We start from the raw sequence: 16,651 nt of genomic DNA on the forward strand, positions 1-16,651 counted from the left end.
TGTCAAAAGGTTACAACTGCCTTGTTAGACCACCTTGAAATCCTCTTTGCAATCATGTCTTTCAAGATCTTGTCAGGATAACTTGTTATGCGTATGTTCTGCTCCTGTAACCCTGCCTAATTTTGCCAGCCAATTCCCCATTTGGAAAGCCTCTACTTGTGGGCTTATAAAAACCTTGTCTTCCTCACATCCAACGCTGACCTCTTGAACCCTTACTTAGGGGAGGCAGCCCATGTCCATGAATAAAAAAAGCTGTTGTCTCAAGATGACTCTGCCTTCCTAGAGATGGTCCCTTAGCCAGGTTGTTGCAAGATTCTCCTACAGAGGCAGGTCACTAAGGCCATCTGCCAGGAGGCAGCATTTATTTGTGCTGGCACTAGCTACTAGCTCAGCAGGTTCACATTCAAAGACCAAGCCCTGAGTATATAACCTTCCTTAAAAAAAAGATTATTATTATGTATACAGTGTTCTGCCTGCATGTATGTCTGCAGGCCAGAAGAGGGTACCAGATCTCATTATGAATGACTATGAGCCACCATGTGGTTGCTGGGAATTGAACTCAGGACCTCTGGAAGAGCAACCAGTACTCTTAACCTCTGAGCCATCTCTCCAGCCCTGAGTATATAGCCTTCTATACTCATTACTTTCCCTTTACAGTTTAGTTCCTTTGTCACCCTTATGTGGCAACATACTTTTTGGTTGAGTGGTTTGTTACTGGGTCATGACAGAGTCTCTCTCTCTCTCTCTCTCTCTCTCTCTCTCTCTCTCTCTCTCTCTCTCTCACACACACACACACACACACTGATTATATCACATAATCCCTTTGTTCTTGGGAAGCCCTTACAACAGCCCTCCCCTTTGATGCTTGTAACTCCCTCTTTGAGTCCAAGAAGATCATCTTGGTTTAAGGGTTTACATGAGTGGCCATCTTTTGAGCATGGCCTCAGTGGGGCTAGATACAGACTATTACCAGTAGAGACAGGCACCCTAGTGTATGGGAGGGGGCTTGGCAAAGAAACTGCTGAAATGGCAGCAGCTCCATTAGGGAAAAGGTTTTTACTGTGGATAAGAAACAAAGGAGAAACAGGCTGGACACAATCAGGGCTAGGGAGGCAGAGAAGAGAGGATGGGGGGGCAAGAGAGGGAACAGTAGAGTATAGCGGATTATAAAGATGACGAGTAGCTGGGAGAGCCCAGGAACTGGAGCAGCCTAGGAGTTTGCAGTAGAGGTGGGGTGACAGGGGCCAGGATGCCAGCATGAGGCTTTGAAATGTATAACAAATATGTGGAAATAGGGACTGAGGGAGCCTAGAGACCAGCATGGCTTTGATGTGTACCCACAGTTACACGTCAATGGAGAGCCATATGTTCCTTCTCCTGAAGGCAAAAGAAAGTACTCCTTTAGGAGGATGGGGAACTCACTTCACAAGTTCCAGAGGAATGCTGGCTTTCTGTTGTTTAGTTTTTCAAGACAGGGTTTCTCTGTGTAACAATCCCAGCTGTCCTGGAATTTGCTTTGTAGACCAGGCTGTCTTCAAACCCTCAGAAACCTGCCTGTGTCTGCCCCCTGAGTGCTGGGGTTAGAGAAGTGTACCACCACTGCCCAGCTGGAATGCTGGCTTTTAGCTAATCGCCAGCAATCCTACGGTCCAGCTTATATGGGCTCATTTCTGGATATACACACTGCCTGAGACCTAACAGATTAGTTCATCAAAGTCCTCTAAATCACAAGTACAACACTTATGAAAGTTTGAATTCCCCTAAAGCTGAAAATCAATTCCCAAGCAATTCCCCAGGGTTCCAGCCTCTCTAGGTCTAGACTGAGACTGTTGGGCCCTAAAGCCCCACCAAGGAGGAGGTCGCCCCAAGAGACACTGTCAGCGCGGTTGATGCAATAGCAAGAGGAATTTTTATTTTGCTGCTGCGGCAGAGGTCCCTCAGTCTCGAGAGGAGAAGGACCCCTGCTTTGTCTATTACAGGCTCTTTTAAAGGACAAAAACCACAGAATCAAGGAGGGGGTAGTACAGAATCAAAAGGGAGAGTCCAGAAATCATTTGTCAACTATTCTGATTAGTTCATTTAACGGTCAGCTAACTCTAATTGATCAATGCTATGGCGGTTGCTGGGTTGGTTGAACAAGGAGGAACACCTGCAGGTTATCTGCAGGTCGTCTCACCCCAGTTCCAGGGTCTGGGTCTATTAAAAAAAGACTACAGCCGGGCGGTGGTGGCGCACGCCTTTAATCCCAGCACTCAGGAGGCAGAGGCAGGCGGATCTCTGTGAGTTCGAGACCAGCCTGGTTTACAAGAGCTAGTTCCAGGACAGGCTCCAAAACCACAGAGAAACCCTGTCTCGAAAAACCAAAAAAANAAAAAAAAAAAAAAAAAAAAAAAAAAAAAGACTACAAAGGGGATGAAAAGTACTCAAAGCTCCAGTGCACGCGAGGTTGGTTACCAGGGTCCTGGATCCCAGGAAGGGGGTGGGGTGCAATAATGCTGAGGTGCCCCAAAGTCTTTCAAGACGAGTGATTTTTCTCATTCCTTCTTTGGTTTCTTCTATGGCTCTTCCTACATCAGTGCATCTGTAAGCAGCAGTTGCTCAAGTTAAACTTGCCCCAAACTTCTTCTGAGGCAAGCAAGTACTCTAAGGCTACGGGGTTCTGATAAACAGCATTGCGCATTTTGGGTTCCTGCTTAGCTGGGAACCAATTTCTGTCTTAGTTAGGGTTTCTATTGCTGTAGCACAGATGGGAGAAAGGCTGCTCTATATCTCATCATAAAATGAATGAAAACCTTCATGAAATGCACCTTAGAAAAGGACTCTGACTCCTTTGAAGTGCAGTAGGGATCCAGGTTGTAAGTGTTGCGGCTCTGAGGAGAAATCCCCCAACGCACTTGTTACAGCTCCAAAGGGAAAGGCATCCTGGCAGTCTGGAGCCAAGAAATACCACAAAGTCACACCGCACAACAAACCTCACAAGAGAAATATTAGGAGAGACACAGAGGGTGGCTGCCTCTGCTGGGGCAAGGAGCAGCAGGGAAGTGAGCAGGAGGCAGGCTTATGTAGGATCTCTTGGGGGAGGAGCTTTCCAGGGTGGGGACTGGTGAGATTTCAAGCCAAGACCAGGAATTGGTGGGATTTCATGCTCAGGGATTGGTGGGTCCGCTTCAAACCTGGAAGTGGGCTTGGACCTTTTACCCTACACAGGGTCTTGGTTACACCAAGATAAAAATCCATTTTGTGGCCATTCTTCCACCTCAAGTCTTCTGGATGGCAGACTGCTGTGTGAAGAAACTTTTCCTGGGGAGATGTTGTACACACATGTATTTTTTTTTTTTTTTTTTTTGGTTTTTCGAGACAGGGTTTCTCTGTGGTTTTGGAGCCTGTCCTGGAACTAGCTCTTGTAGACCAGGCTGGTCTCGAACTCACAGAGATCCGCCTGCCTCTGCCTCCCGAGTGCTGGGATTAAAGGCGTGCGCCACCACCGCCCGGCCTACACACATGTATTTAACCCAGACACGGAGTTCCCAACAGACTGGAATTCAGTATAGATACCACTAAAGCCCAACTTGGTGAACCAATGAGTTCTATTGGGGTTACTTAGAGGAGTATGGTTGGGGGAAAAGAACACTAACGGAAGCCATTCGCCACTTTTCCAGCTGACTAGAGCAGTCTCTGCCAACCCTACGGCAAAGGTTAGGGTCACAGCAACAGATGGGGACAAGGGATGGTAATGCGCCACAGCAAGAGAACCGGTAGAGGAAACAACAGTCTATGGCGTCCGATGGCCAGTCCTCCAGCTTCTGCCATACGCAGGTTAGCCTCTGGAGTGACCAAAGTCCTCCAGGTGGTCAGCTTGTGTGGTAATAATGAATCCTAAGTGCATCTCCAGTCTCCAGAAGCCGGTTTCACTCTGCTGTGGGAATTAGGGGACCACCTTTACTGCAATAGTAGATAAAGTGACAGTGGTGGACCCATCCAAAGGGACTTGAGGGGTTGGATAGTCCATTCTTTTACCCATATAGCATGTCCTGGCTTAAAGAGGTCTATGGTCAAGCTGGCAGGTAGCCACTCCCTAACTCGATGGTCTATGGCAGTCAGGGACAAGCCAAGAATCTACATTCGTTATCTCAGAACGATGCTGCCCAACCCTTATATCAGAGGCAGGAGTCTATAAAGGATAAGGGAGAACCCTGTTGTCAACAAAGCAATCTTCAACAGCTGGTCCCAGTGTAGGTGGGTTCCCCTCACACAGTGTTTGTTCCTTCCACCTTCCCAGAGCTCTGGAGACAGTATGTGGTGTCCAGGGGATCTTCAACCCTTCTGTCACCAATTGTGCCTCCTCGGCCACAACATTAGCCCATTATCCTATCCTTTGATGACTGGGACCCCAAACCTGGGAATGATTTTCTTTAGGAGACATTGAACCTTCTCTTTGTTGGTAGAGAAGGCCTCTACCCAGCTGAGAAAGCACAGAGTAACAGATACTTACAGTCAGTCTGAGGGAAGCTCAGTGAAGCCCAGAACTATATTTTCAAATGGGGCTCCTCGGGCACTCTGTACCCTAGAAGAGACCTTAGGTCCCCAGTGAAGGCTACTGCAGGCACATATGTTACATTGTCCGCACACCTGGGCTACACTGGAGAATCAAGGGATGTAGAAATGTCAGTCAGGTGTGGCCTCAAGAGCTGTCCAGCTAAGAGATAGGGTCTCACTATGTAGCCCTGGCTGTCTTGGAACTCTGTAGACCAGGCAGACCTCACCTCACAAGTGAGGCAGAGGGATTAAAGGTGCGTGCCGCCAATGAGTTGCTTAGGTATTTTTTATTCTCCAAAGCCTCATGCATGTGGAGGGTGGTGAAGGCACACTGAAGAGTCCATGTGTATTATTGACACACATCCCTGCTGCGAGCAACAGGATTCAGCTGAGTTCTGCCTTTGTGCTGAGGTTCCCATAGGCAGGCATTTCATCTCAAGTTGACTGTGAAGTGTCCTGAAAGATATTCTCCCTATCACAAAACTGCTACCATAGGTGAAATACTCAACATCCACAGTCCTTGGTAAGAAATAGCACCTCCAGGGGGCTGGAGAGATGGCTCAGCGGTTAAGAGCACTGCCTGCTCTTCCAAAGGTCCTGAGTTCAATTCCCAGCAACCACATGGTGGCTCACAACCATCTGTAATGAGGTCTGGTGCCCTCTTCTGGCCTGCAGGCATACAAGCAGACAGAATACTGTATAAATAATAAATAAATAAATATTAAAAAAAAAAGAAATAGCGCCTCCATCACTTTAATGTAGTCACGGTCTTGCTGGTCTAGACCAACAAACACGAGGGTCTTAGGGTTTGAGGTCCACACTACTTCTAGGTGAATACACAGGTTCTCACACATTTCCTGGCACCTGACCATCCAGGCATTCCTCAGCCTCCACTGTCCCTTGAACTCCATTAATGGCAGTACCGGGTGTGGCACTAAGACTATTAATTCTTTTCCCATAATCAATTCGTCAGTCTCTGACATGAAGATGGCAATGACAGTGAGTACCCAGAGCCAGGGTGGCCAGCCTTGGGCAATGCAGTTATGTTGATTGGAAAGGTGTACCACAGGGCAATGCCACAACACCAACATTTGTGTCAGGACTCCCATCCTAACGTCAGCACGCTCGTGCATGCACAGGAGTGTGGACACGTCTGAATGTGCTAAGACCAGGCACATTGGTGAGAGCTTCCTGATCTCTTCAAAAGCCTTCTGTTGCCCTTGTTCCCACAACAGAGGGTCTTGCTCTTCTCCGTATGGCCTCATAAAGTGGTTTTTGACAAGACAGAGAAATTAGATATTCAGATTCTACATAAACCTGTGGTCCCAAGGAACTCCCTAAACCTAGTGTTAGGTTGGGGAAACCCGGATAACCAGACAGTCTGCTCTCTTTCTGGGCTGAGTCAATGTTCTTTTTGGGATAGGTGAAACAAAAGCATTTGACAGATTTGGATCTTTTTTTCTTTCAAACCATGTAGCCTCCTCCCACAGGAGGGTTAAGAGCAGTTGTGTTCATTCCGTATAATCCTCCTGCACCCATGGCCAGCGGTAGTTTATCCACATACTGGAGTAGAGTTCAGCCATGTTGGCCTGCAGGGAATGCTTTTAAATCAGAGGCTACCCTCGGTGCCAAAAATAGTTTGAGAATTTTTGAATCCTTGAGGTAGTCTAGTCCACTTGCCACCATTTTTAGGATTCTTCTCCTGGAAGGAGAAGACTGGTAATCTCTGAAGAGTCAGGTGGATACAGAAAAAGGCATCCAGACACGTGATGAATGCAGCTTCAGCAGGATGAGACCCAGGAGACGGCAGAGGTCACAGACAACTGGGTGTAGGGTAATGGCGGCCTTGTTTACGGCTCATAGGTCCTGACCTGGCCAACAGCCATCTGTTCCTGTTTATAGCTGGGCAGGTTGTATTCCAGGGTGACTGGCAGGACCAGAGGATTCATAAATAGAGCAAAATTCTTAAGACCCAAAACAAGCTTGGGGCTTCAGAAAAGAATATACTCCCTCTGCTTCTGCTAGAACATAGTGCATGAGGGGAACCTTGCTCCTCCATACCATGTATCAATAACTATTAGCTTTTAAAAAGCAAAGCATTTGGTAACGTGGGCAGATTCACTGCTGAGTTTGGAAGGCCAGGCAGATAACCCTAGAGGAAGGGGCAGGCAGTAATGGAAATTCCCCCCTCCCCCCGCCAAATCCCATTTCTCCTTTGAAACATGTCCAGAAAACCAGACTTGGCACTTAGAGACCACATACAAAAGGCCAGTAAGAGTCCTGGTAACCGAGACCAGTTTCCTGCCACAAGGAATTTTAGCCCCAGCACAAGGCAGGGGAGAGTTTCTAAAGTCAAAACCCACAATTATATCCTACGAGAGGAAGGCAGGAGTCACAAGTTTTAAAGGTTTCCATTCAACTGATTAAGACAATTTGCTTTATATTGTAAAGCAACAGACCTCTGGCAGCTGCAGCTGTGGCAGCATCAGAATAACAGTCACAGAGGATGTGGTGGACTGGGGAGCAACTGGAGTGCTAAAACTAGGACAGAGTGGAGTTACTCTAGGCAGCTCAATAAAAGATGCTGGCGTGTTTGAATGTGGCAGATGCACATCCTCCCTCAGACTTCCAGCCCTCACTGGGTGACTTGTGATACCACCACAGTGTAAATGCTGTGGATAACTGCTCTGCTGTGTGCTCTAAGGGAAGAGTACACACATGTCTCTCAGAAATGAAAATTTTATTTGTTTATTATTTATCTGTTTATTCATTTAATTTTGATACTGTGTCTCACTAGAACTTGATTTGTGGACTAGGCTGTACTTTAACTCACAGAGACCAGCCTGCCTATGCCTCTACCTCCCAAGTGCAGGGATTAAAGGCATGAGCCAGCATGCCTGTTTCAGAAGAAAATTTTAAAGGTTTTTAAAGCCATGGTTAATTTCTCAAACGCAGAATCCTCGGGTACCCAGAGCCAACAGTATTTTAAAACACAGAAAGAGACAAAGAAGTGAGCCCATGGTGTTCCTGAGTCACTAGGGCCGATCTTTGTGGCTTTTCAAGGCAGGGTTTCCCTGTGTAGTCCCAGCTGTCCTGGAACTCGCTCTGAAGACCGTGCTGGCCTCGAGCTCACAGAGATCCGCCTGCCTCTGCCTCCCGAGTGCTGGGATTAAAGTGTGCACCGCTGCTGCCGGCTGCTTCCCTCTCATTTCACGGAAACACTGTCTCTCGGCAGACTGCCTGGTCCCCTAGCTAGCCTTATCACTTACAAGTCTGTGACTTCTGTCTAACTTTGCATCTCATATGGAAAAAATTCAGCCATCACATTTTAGGACAAAGTCTTTTTTTAATTTTTGCAAACATTTTACTTATTTACTTTTATGTTTACGTGTATGGATGTTTTGTCTGCATGTATACAGGATTCAGAACAGGTAGGACAGCTAAAATATTTTCATGTTTACAGCCTTTGAAATATTTCTTTCTCCTTATTAGTTCCTTTTTTAATGTCAGCAGACATTAACCAATTTATAGACATACTTGAAGACTTATGGTTGAAGCCAATAGTGTCAGCATGGACACAGAACGTTTGTCCTCCCTATAACATATATATATGTTATATATATATATGTATATATATATATATATATATATAGAGAGAGAGATAGAGAGAGAGAGAGAGAAAGATTTGAAGGTTTACCTTTTACCCTCTAATATCTTTAACTTTTATAAGGTCATGGTTGCATATAACCAGCAAGAGGATCATGCACAAAAGGCATATATGCCTTTACCTGTGCCTAACTTGAAATCCTCCCTGGCTATATACTTCAGGATGACCAGTTGTTTAAAAACCTGTGTCCACAATCTGTTGGTGTGGCCTTAGGATGGCTGAAACTTGTCTGTTGGGGCCACAGCCCAACGAAGTAACTGCTCAATAAATACCTAAGGGCACAGACTTGTTTCCTCAGGTGCTGGGCTCCTTCCTCCATCCTCCAAAGTCACTGCTGGATGATTGCTCCAATCAGGCTCTCCCAAACGCTGCAACCTGGGGCTGGATGTCCCACGGGGAGCAGCAACCCGCGTTCGCGCTCACCTTCTCCGGGCGCGTATCGCTTTAAGGGCGGCGGGGCTGCGCGCGGGCCTCGCTCTGGGCCGGAGCCTGCGCGTCCGTGTCCCCGGCGAAGGCTGCGTCTGCCGCGGACCCAGGGCAACGAGCAAACGGGGAGATGCTCAGGCTGCGCGGTTGCTGCGCGCGTCCCCGCGGCGCTCCGGTCCGGAATGAGCGGAGCCGGGCAGGCAGCCGCGCCCTGCGGGTGCTGGTGGACATGGACGGCGTGCTGGCGGACTTTGAGGGCGGCTTCCTCCGGAAGTTCCGCGCGCGCTTCCCGGACCTGCCCTTCGTGGCGCTGGAGGACCGGCGCGGCTTCTGGGTGTCGGAGCAGTACGGACGTCTGCAGCCTGGGCTGAGCGTGAGCACCCGCAGGCCCCTCAGCCGTGCCCCGCGGGAGGGGAAACCGAGGCCGCAGCTGTCCAGCCCCAAGCCAGCCCGACTTCCCCATGACCTCTGGCGGGTCGTTCTGTACTACAGGGCTTCAGGGAGGACCGGGGCCACAGCGCTAGGGGACCCACAGCTCAACAGCTGCAGGCTGGTCACCTGGGCTTCTAGCCCTAAAAAAATCTGTCTGGATTCTCTCTCCTTCTTTCCCTCCCTCCCTCTCCACCCTCTCTACCCACTTCCCTTTAGAATTGGAGATTGAACCCAGAGTCTCCTGAAGGTTAGACAAACTCTCTGTGACCTACATCTCCAAGCCTCTTACTTTTTTGTCTTTGTCATTGGCTCTCACTAACTTTACTGGCTGCCCTTGGACTAACTCACTCTGTAGCCTAGGCAGGCCTTGAAATTTTGATCCTCCTGCTTCAGCCTCCCAAGAAGCTGAGATCACAAGCCTGTAACACCAGGCTGGGCTTGGGTTTTAAATTCTTGGTGTATTTGGCCTCAGATAATTTGTTACATGGAAAAAAAAAATAGACTAAGCATTATGCCTCTGTACCCCTACGCAGACATGGCTATTTCTCTCTCCCCACGAATTTGACAGTGTCCTCACCCTCCTCCTGCGCTCCAGTCCGTGGAAGCATATATTTTCAGTGATACCGTGGCTAGAGAGTATGACTTTCCGGGTGTCACATGGGGAGTCAGAGTCTAGGTAGAGTCAACTTCCCTCTTGACCTGTATAAGGCCACTGGTCAACCCCCTCCCCATGGCTAGACAGCTACCCAGGCTTTTTGGTAGAGAGAATGTAATTTGGAGACTTAAACTACTCTATGAAAGGAACAGGGGAATTTGCCCAGCATTTACCTTAGAGAATGAGAGCCATCTTTCAGTTGGCTGCCCAGAGGCCACGGCTAGAGGAGTGGATGGTGAGAAGGTGATATATACCAGTTAGTAACACCTAGTTTTTCACATTCTCCAGGGACTGTGATGTCAGTAAGGTAATGAAGGAAAAGACACACAGACAGAAAGCTGGGTTCAGCCTAACTGCTCTTTGCTGGAGAAGCCTCAGCACCCCTGGAAGCTCAGGGCATTCACTGTACAGAATTGGACAGAAAGGCGGGCGCATACAGGTGAACAAGGGGGCATGGCTTGTGGTGGACAGCTGGGTCTGGGAGACAGGTTTAGCTCACCTAGGTAGGAGTCATCTGCAGGGGAGCAGTCTGCTTGCGGCAAACATCCAGGGGAGAAAGCTGGGGCGGACATTTTCTGCACACACTGTCAAAATCTACAATCAGACCAGAGGAAGGCTTTCCCATGCTCCGGGCCTCATCCCAGTGGGAGGCTTTGCCTTTCCTTCATGGCTCTGCCTCTGTCAGCAACACGCATTCACTCTGGACTTTCTCCAACCCCTGCATGGTCCACTACTTTGTCTTGACTGTAGGAAGATGCTACTGTCTCCACTTTGTACACAAGAAAAACCTGTTCCCACGTCACAGGATAGCAAGGCGTGCAAGTGGGATTCCAACCCAGCAACCTGCCCGCCTGCGCACGTGTTTCTTTTTTTTCCTCTCTAATGTCCTGTTCCCTGTTGTGCTTTCTCTTTTAATTTCATCAAGGTGCACAGCCCAGTGGTAGAGGATTGCCTAGCAAGTGTAAGATGCTAGGGTTCCTTCCCAGCCCTGCAACTCTCCCCCCAAATCCCATACCGCTACATAATAAATCAAGCAACTCTACAATAACTTGGTTTATTGAGGTACTGGAAGGGGACATGGGGCATCATTTCGTTCATTCTCAGATGGTATTTCTGCAGACAACTTCCACAGAGCGCCCACGTAGCTGACATCTCCCAGTGCTGAGAACTATGAAAAGCTTTAAGGCAAAGGAAACAATCACCTGGGTCACCTCTGTAGCCTTGCACTTGTAGATGACTGACCAGTGCTCAAATTTGGGGGACACAATTTCCTTATGGGATTGTATTAAATTTATTGATTTATTTGTTTAGTTTGATGTGTGTGTTTCGTCTGCATGTATACATGTGTGCTATGTGCAGTTCTGGTGTACGAAGGTCAAAAGAAGGTATCAGAGCCTTGGAACTGGAGTTCCTTGCAGATGTTTGTGAGCCACCATGGAGGTGCTGGTGGGAGGTGCTGGTGATTGAATGTAGGTCCTGTGCAAGAACAGCAAGTGCTCTGAACTACCGAGCCATCTCTCCAGCCTCGGGAATACATTAATGGGATAAAATAAAATCTACCCAGACTCTGCAAGCAGTCTTGCTCTAAACCAGCACCATCAAGAAGAAAAGGGAAAGAAGACTGCAACAAAGACTTAGCGGTTTTAGCTTAGTGGTCGCAATTACATAGGCTGCATGAGGCCCTGGGTTTCATCAACAGCACTGTAAAACAAGGAGATGGTGCAGTGGCTCAATAGCTCTTTGTGTAGCTACTCCAGGCCCAAAGGGACCAATTCCCATCTTTTAAGTGCAAGGTGAGAGAGCACAGGGAAGAAGGAGGGGATGAGAGGAATCATTGATTTCCACCTCATTCCTTTTCCAAGCCTCAGCTCACTGAAAGACCCCCCCCCCCAGCCTGCTTGTGACCTAGTTGTTTGAAGTATCAGTGGTTAAACCTAACAGTCTAGGTATAATGGCTGCACTCATTTTTACTTTGTGTTCTTACCCCTTGGTATTGGGAAAACCCATTCCAGAACCCCCATGGTACCAAAGTCTATAGATGCTCAGGCACTTTGTGTAAAATAGCATGTATTGTGTATGACCTGTATAGTCCTATATAGGTCAGCCCTGCTGTAGGAGACATAATAAGAGTGCAGTGTAAATGCCATGGAGATGGTTTTAAATACTGAATGCAATACTGGGAATAATGACATAGTAAAAGCCCTCTGAGCGTTCAGTACATAGTAACTCCCCCTAGTATTTTTGTCTGTGGTTCTTTGAATCCATGGATGTAGACTCCGTGGCTCCAAAGAGTCAAGGAGTACCTTTGTCTTTCTTCCTTTTGGTTTCACAGTACTCTTGGAAGGAAAGCAGGCTGAGGTGGAAAGAAAAGTCTTAGACTTCTCAGCTGTTAGGACAGAGAACTGAGCCCAGAGAGGACACTGCCTCTACCAGTGCTTCCCAGGGAGCTGGGAGGCCAACTACAGGCTTGGCGTTGGAACCCCGTGTCTGTCCTGTCTCACCAGGACTTTGGGAGAAAGAGATGGGTCTTGTCTTTGTGTTCTTGGTGAGAAGCTCTTTGAGAGTGGTGACCAGCCCAGAGTTGGCCCACAGCAAGGGTCATACTGACTCCATATGTGAGTTCAAGTCCTAATGGCATTACTCCGAAGTGGCCTTGAAGGAAATCATGCTTTTCTTAAATTGTGGACCAGCAATCTTTGGTCCTTGTAGGCTGTAAGGGTGGAACTTAAGAATGTATCTCTGTATCAGTGTGCTTGCTCAGCCCGTGTCGTTGACAAGGGGATGGGTGCTCTTTAACCAGGCATTGGTGTTCCTGTGCCACACACATGGATAGCACTGAGATGCTCCGCTCTCGGAGGCTGAGATGTCTAACTTCCCCCTTGCCTGGCCCTAGGGGAGATCTGGCCAGCACTCTGGGAACATGAGCTCTGACCTACTCATACATGGTAGAAAGGGGATCCTTACTCAGCCAATGTTTTGCTGTATGGCATCAGTTTTACTATAGCTAAAAAGAGGGTTTATATTTCTTTCTGAGACAGGGTTTTATTTTGTTGCCCAGCCTGACCTCTCAAGTAAAGGGACTAGCATGGGCCATTAGGCCTGGCAGAGGGTCTGGATTTTGGCTTTCAAATTTATAAGCAACAAAATCCCTTTTTGGGAGGCAGAGGCAGGTGGATATCTGAGTTCAAGGCCAGTTTAATCTCCATAGAGAGTTCCAGGACAGTCAGAGCTACACAGAGAGATCCTATCTCAATAAAATAAAATAATGTCTTGGTTCCTAGCACATAAGCCAGGTGAGAGCACAGCTGTTCTGATCGGTGTGATGAAGCACCTGGGGCCCTCCTAGCTGTCCGTTTCTCAGTTTACCGTGTTTCTATCCTTGAGGACCATGGTGCACTTCGGGATCTCTGAGTTCTTTCAGCTTCCAACCCTAGTGGCTCTTTCATTGTGACCATGCATGCATTCCCTCGGCCCCTGCTGTGTGCTGTGTGCTGTGCGCTGTGTGCTGTGCACAGTGTGCTGTGCGCTATGTGCAGTGTGCTGGCTGTACTAGGCAAGCCTAGCGCACGTGTACTTTGTGAAGACTGTCCTCAACCTGAGAACACCAGGTGGCTGTCCCCGAACTGACACCTTAGTTTGTCTCTGCTGTGTCCTAAGAGAAGTCACATCCTTTCTGAGAGGGGGGATCAAAGCACATGCCAACTCCTTGTGATTCCCCCAGGACATGGGGTCTGGGGTGAGTGTAGGGAGCCTTGAACCCCCTTCCCAGCTAGTAGCAGCCCTGCCCAGCTGTGTGTGTTTCCAAGAGGAGGGTGGTGGGACAGTGGGGACCTGGAGGTGACTTGCATTTTTGACTTCTTAGGAGAAAGCCGTCAGCATCTGGGAGTCAAAGGATTTCTTCTTTGAACTCGAGCCTCTGCCAGGAGCCGTGGAAGCTGTGAAGCAGATGGCCAACCTGCAGAAGTAAGTATGCCTTCCTGCCTTGGGACTCTATCTTTATCTTGCTGTTTTGCCCTTCTCTCCTTGGCCCTGCAGAGGCCCATTGCATTCTCATTGCTGACCCTGGCAAAAGACCTTGCAGGCACATGCTGTGGGCACCAGCATGGGCTTTGCCCACCAGGGAAGTCCAGCTTGCCATTGTGAAGTAGCCACACAGGGCGGAAGAGCCTATTCAATTGTCACGTGCTGAACAAAGGGGAGCAGCAGGCCTCACCTGGAAAAGGGGGTTCAGATAGGACAGGGTGTCATCTTGTTCTAGTGAACTGAGAGCTCGTGTGTGGTGAAGCCCTCACTCAGCACCCACCCCCTACCGTCCTCTGGAGCCCATTGGAGCTGTGGACAGTGCGTCCCTGAGATCTTTTACAGCCTTGTTGACTAACTCCACACCGTGTAGCTTCCCCATTTCAAGCGTACAGTTCAGTGGCTTTTAGAACACTTACAAAGTCATGGAGCCATTGCTACTGTCAATTTCAGATTTTTCTTCACCCCCTAAAAGAAAATGTCAAACACACTAACACACTGCTCATTCCTGCCCTTCTATGGTTCCTAAAAGCCACTGATCTACTTTCTGCCTACCAGCCTTTGCCTGTTACAGACAGTTCATATAAGTGCTGCCATCTAGTGTGTGGTCTGGCTTCTTAATGATTTTAAGGTTTATCAGTTGTGTAGTAGCTGCCAAGGCTCGCCGTTTTAATCTTGTGAGTGTGTGTGTGTGTGGGGGGGGCGTTCAGGGCATTTTGTATGTCCATTCATTAGCTGGTGGACGTTTGGACTGTTTTCCCTTCTGACTCTGTGAATAGTGCTGCTGTGGACATTAGTGTTAGCATTTGTTTGAACACTTGCTGTTACTTCTTTGGGGCATAATCAGAGTAAAACTTCTAGGTCATAGGATAATTATATTTAATGTTTTAAAGACCCATCAGGCTATTTGCCATTAATTTCAGGAAGACTGCAGTTTCTTGATGTGTTTATCAACACTCATTACTGTCTTTTATTTTTTAACTATCATGGCGGTGGCTGTGACTATGATCTCTCATTGTGGCTTTTCTTTTTCCTGTGTTTTCTTTAAGATTTTAACTTTAGCTCTTAAACAAATCATTTTATTTTAGGTGTATGGTGTTTCATCTGCATGCGTGTCTGTGCCCCACATGCATGTTTGGTGCCTGTAGAAAGCAGATGAAGGTGTCAGATTCCTTGGAACTGGAGTCACAGATGGTTCCGAGCCAATGCTGGGAATAAACCCGGATCCTCTGGAAGAGCAGCCAGTGCTTTTAACTGCCAAGCCATCTCTCCAGCCCCTTAACTTTGGGTCTTACTGTCAGATCATGATCCTGCCTATCTTTCTATCTAATCTGTCTGTCTGCCTCTCTGTCTGTCTATCTTTGTGGTGCTGAGGCTATCTATCTGTCTGTCTATCCATCCATCCATCCATCCATCCATCCATCTATCTATCTTTGTGGTGCTGAGGATTGAACGAAGGGTTTTGTGCATGTTAGGTATCATAGTTGCTTTTCTATTGCTGTGAAGAGACACCATAACCATGGTAACTTATAAAAGAAAGCATTTAATTGGGATATTGCTTAAAGTTCCAGAGGGTGAGACCACGATCATCGTGGTGGGGAGCATGGCGGCAGGCAGGCAGCAGGACACTGGAGCAGTAGTTGAGAGCTTATATGTTATCTTCAGGATGGAGGCAGAGAGATTGAAATTTGCCCTGGTGTGGGCTTTTGAAACCTCAGAGGCACTCCCAGTGACACACCTCCTCCAGCAAGGCCACACCTTCTCCAGCAAGGCCACACCTCCTCCAGAAAGGCCACGCCTCCTCCAACAAGGCCACACCTCCTGATCTTTAACAAACAGTCCACCAGCCGTGAACCAGACATTCAAATGGCCTGTGGGGCCATTGTAATTGTAATTCAAACCACCAGACTAAGTGGCTGCTCTGGTTATGGCCCAGTTTTTCTGGTCCTTTTTTTTTCCCCAGATAGGTTCTCACTAAGTAGCTCTGACTGGCAAGGAGCTTGCTGTGTAGACCAGACTGACCTTGAACTAATGGAGAACCACCTGCCTCTGCCTCCTGAGGGCTGGGATCAAAGGCACACACCACCATGCCCAGCTCTTCTCTATGCGCTGTGAGTCCGGAAGAACTACTTTTGTGTGTGAGTATCTAGTAAGCCCAGCTCCTTTTGTTGAGAAGACTATTATTTCTCCCATTGAATCGTCTTGGCACCCAGTTTAAAGTAAATTGACCCAAAATATAAGGGTTTACTTTGAGATTTGCCCATGATATTTCTTTAAATGTAACAAACTGAATGACATAAATGTGATACGGTCTTCATTGTGCTGTGTATAAATGCCTCTATTACTTTCCACTTCCAAATTCTAGTATGAGGCTGGTGGGGATGGTTTGCTGCCACGCTTAAGTTTAACCCCAGAATCCACACAGTAGAAGGAACAAACCTATTCTGGTAAATTATCCTCTGACCTCCACATGTGTGTCCCCCACACAGTAAATGTGTAAATTCAAATCTAACAAAATGCAGATCTGTTACCACCCGGGGCCAGAGGAGGTGGGGATGGGTACTGATTGCTTAATAGGGTTTCTTCTGTAGGTACTAGAAATATTCTAAAAGTTAAGTTGCAGTTGTGTTAGTAAAACCCTTCAAATACACTAGAATGTATTTAATTAAATACTTTAAATGGATAAATATTATATTATATGGATTATATCTCAGTACAACTTAAAATCAGGCTAGGAGTAGTGATACACACCATAATCTCAGCCTCAAGAGGCAGAGACTGGTGGATTTCTGTTGAGTTCAAGGCCAGTCTGGTTTATATAACAAGCTCCTGGTCAGCCAGGACTACATGGTGAGACCCTGTCTCACAAACAATATAAAGCAAACAACAACAAACCCTAAAATAAAACAAAAAAA

At 47.6% G+C, this 16,651-nt stretch overlaps 1 protein-coding gene across 1 annotated transcript in view; it reads left to right on the forward strand.

Moving 5' to 3' along the window:
- The first annotated feature begins 8,224 nt into the window (after window positions 1-8,224).
- Nt5m (5',3'-nucleotidase, mitochondrial) overlaps window positions 8,225-16,651 on the forward strand; it is a 22,003-nt gene continuing 13,576 nt past the window's right edge. The window contains exons 1-2 of the mRNA XM_050163600.1: window positions 8,225-9,002; window positions 13,579-13,679. Of these exons, the coding sequence (XP_050019557.1) occupies window positions 8,760-9,002; window positions 13,579-13,679 (344 nt within the window). The 5' untranslated portion in view covers window positions 8,225-8,759. The remainder of the gene's footprint in view (window positions 9,003-13,578; window positions 13,680-16,651) is intronic.

This window comes from Alexandromys fortis, unplaced genomic scaffold (assembly GCF_014885135.2).
Source record: "Alexandromys fortis isolate MF-2015 unplaced genomic scaffold, M_Fortis_MF-2015_v1.1 scaffold_149, whole genome shotgun sequence".
NCBI lineage: Eukaryota > Metazoa > Chordata > Mammalia > Rodentia > Cricetidae > Alexandromys > Alexandromys fortis.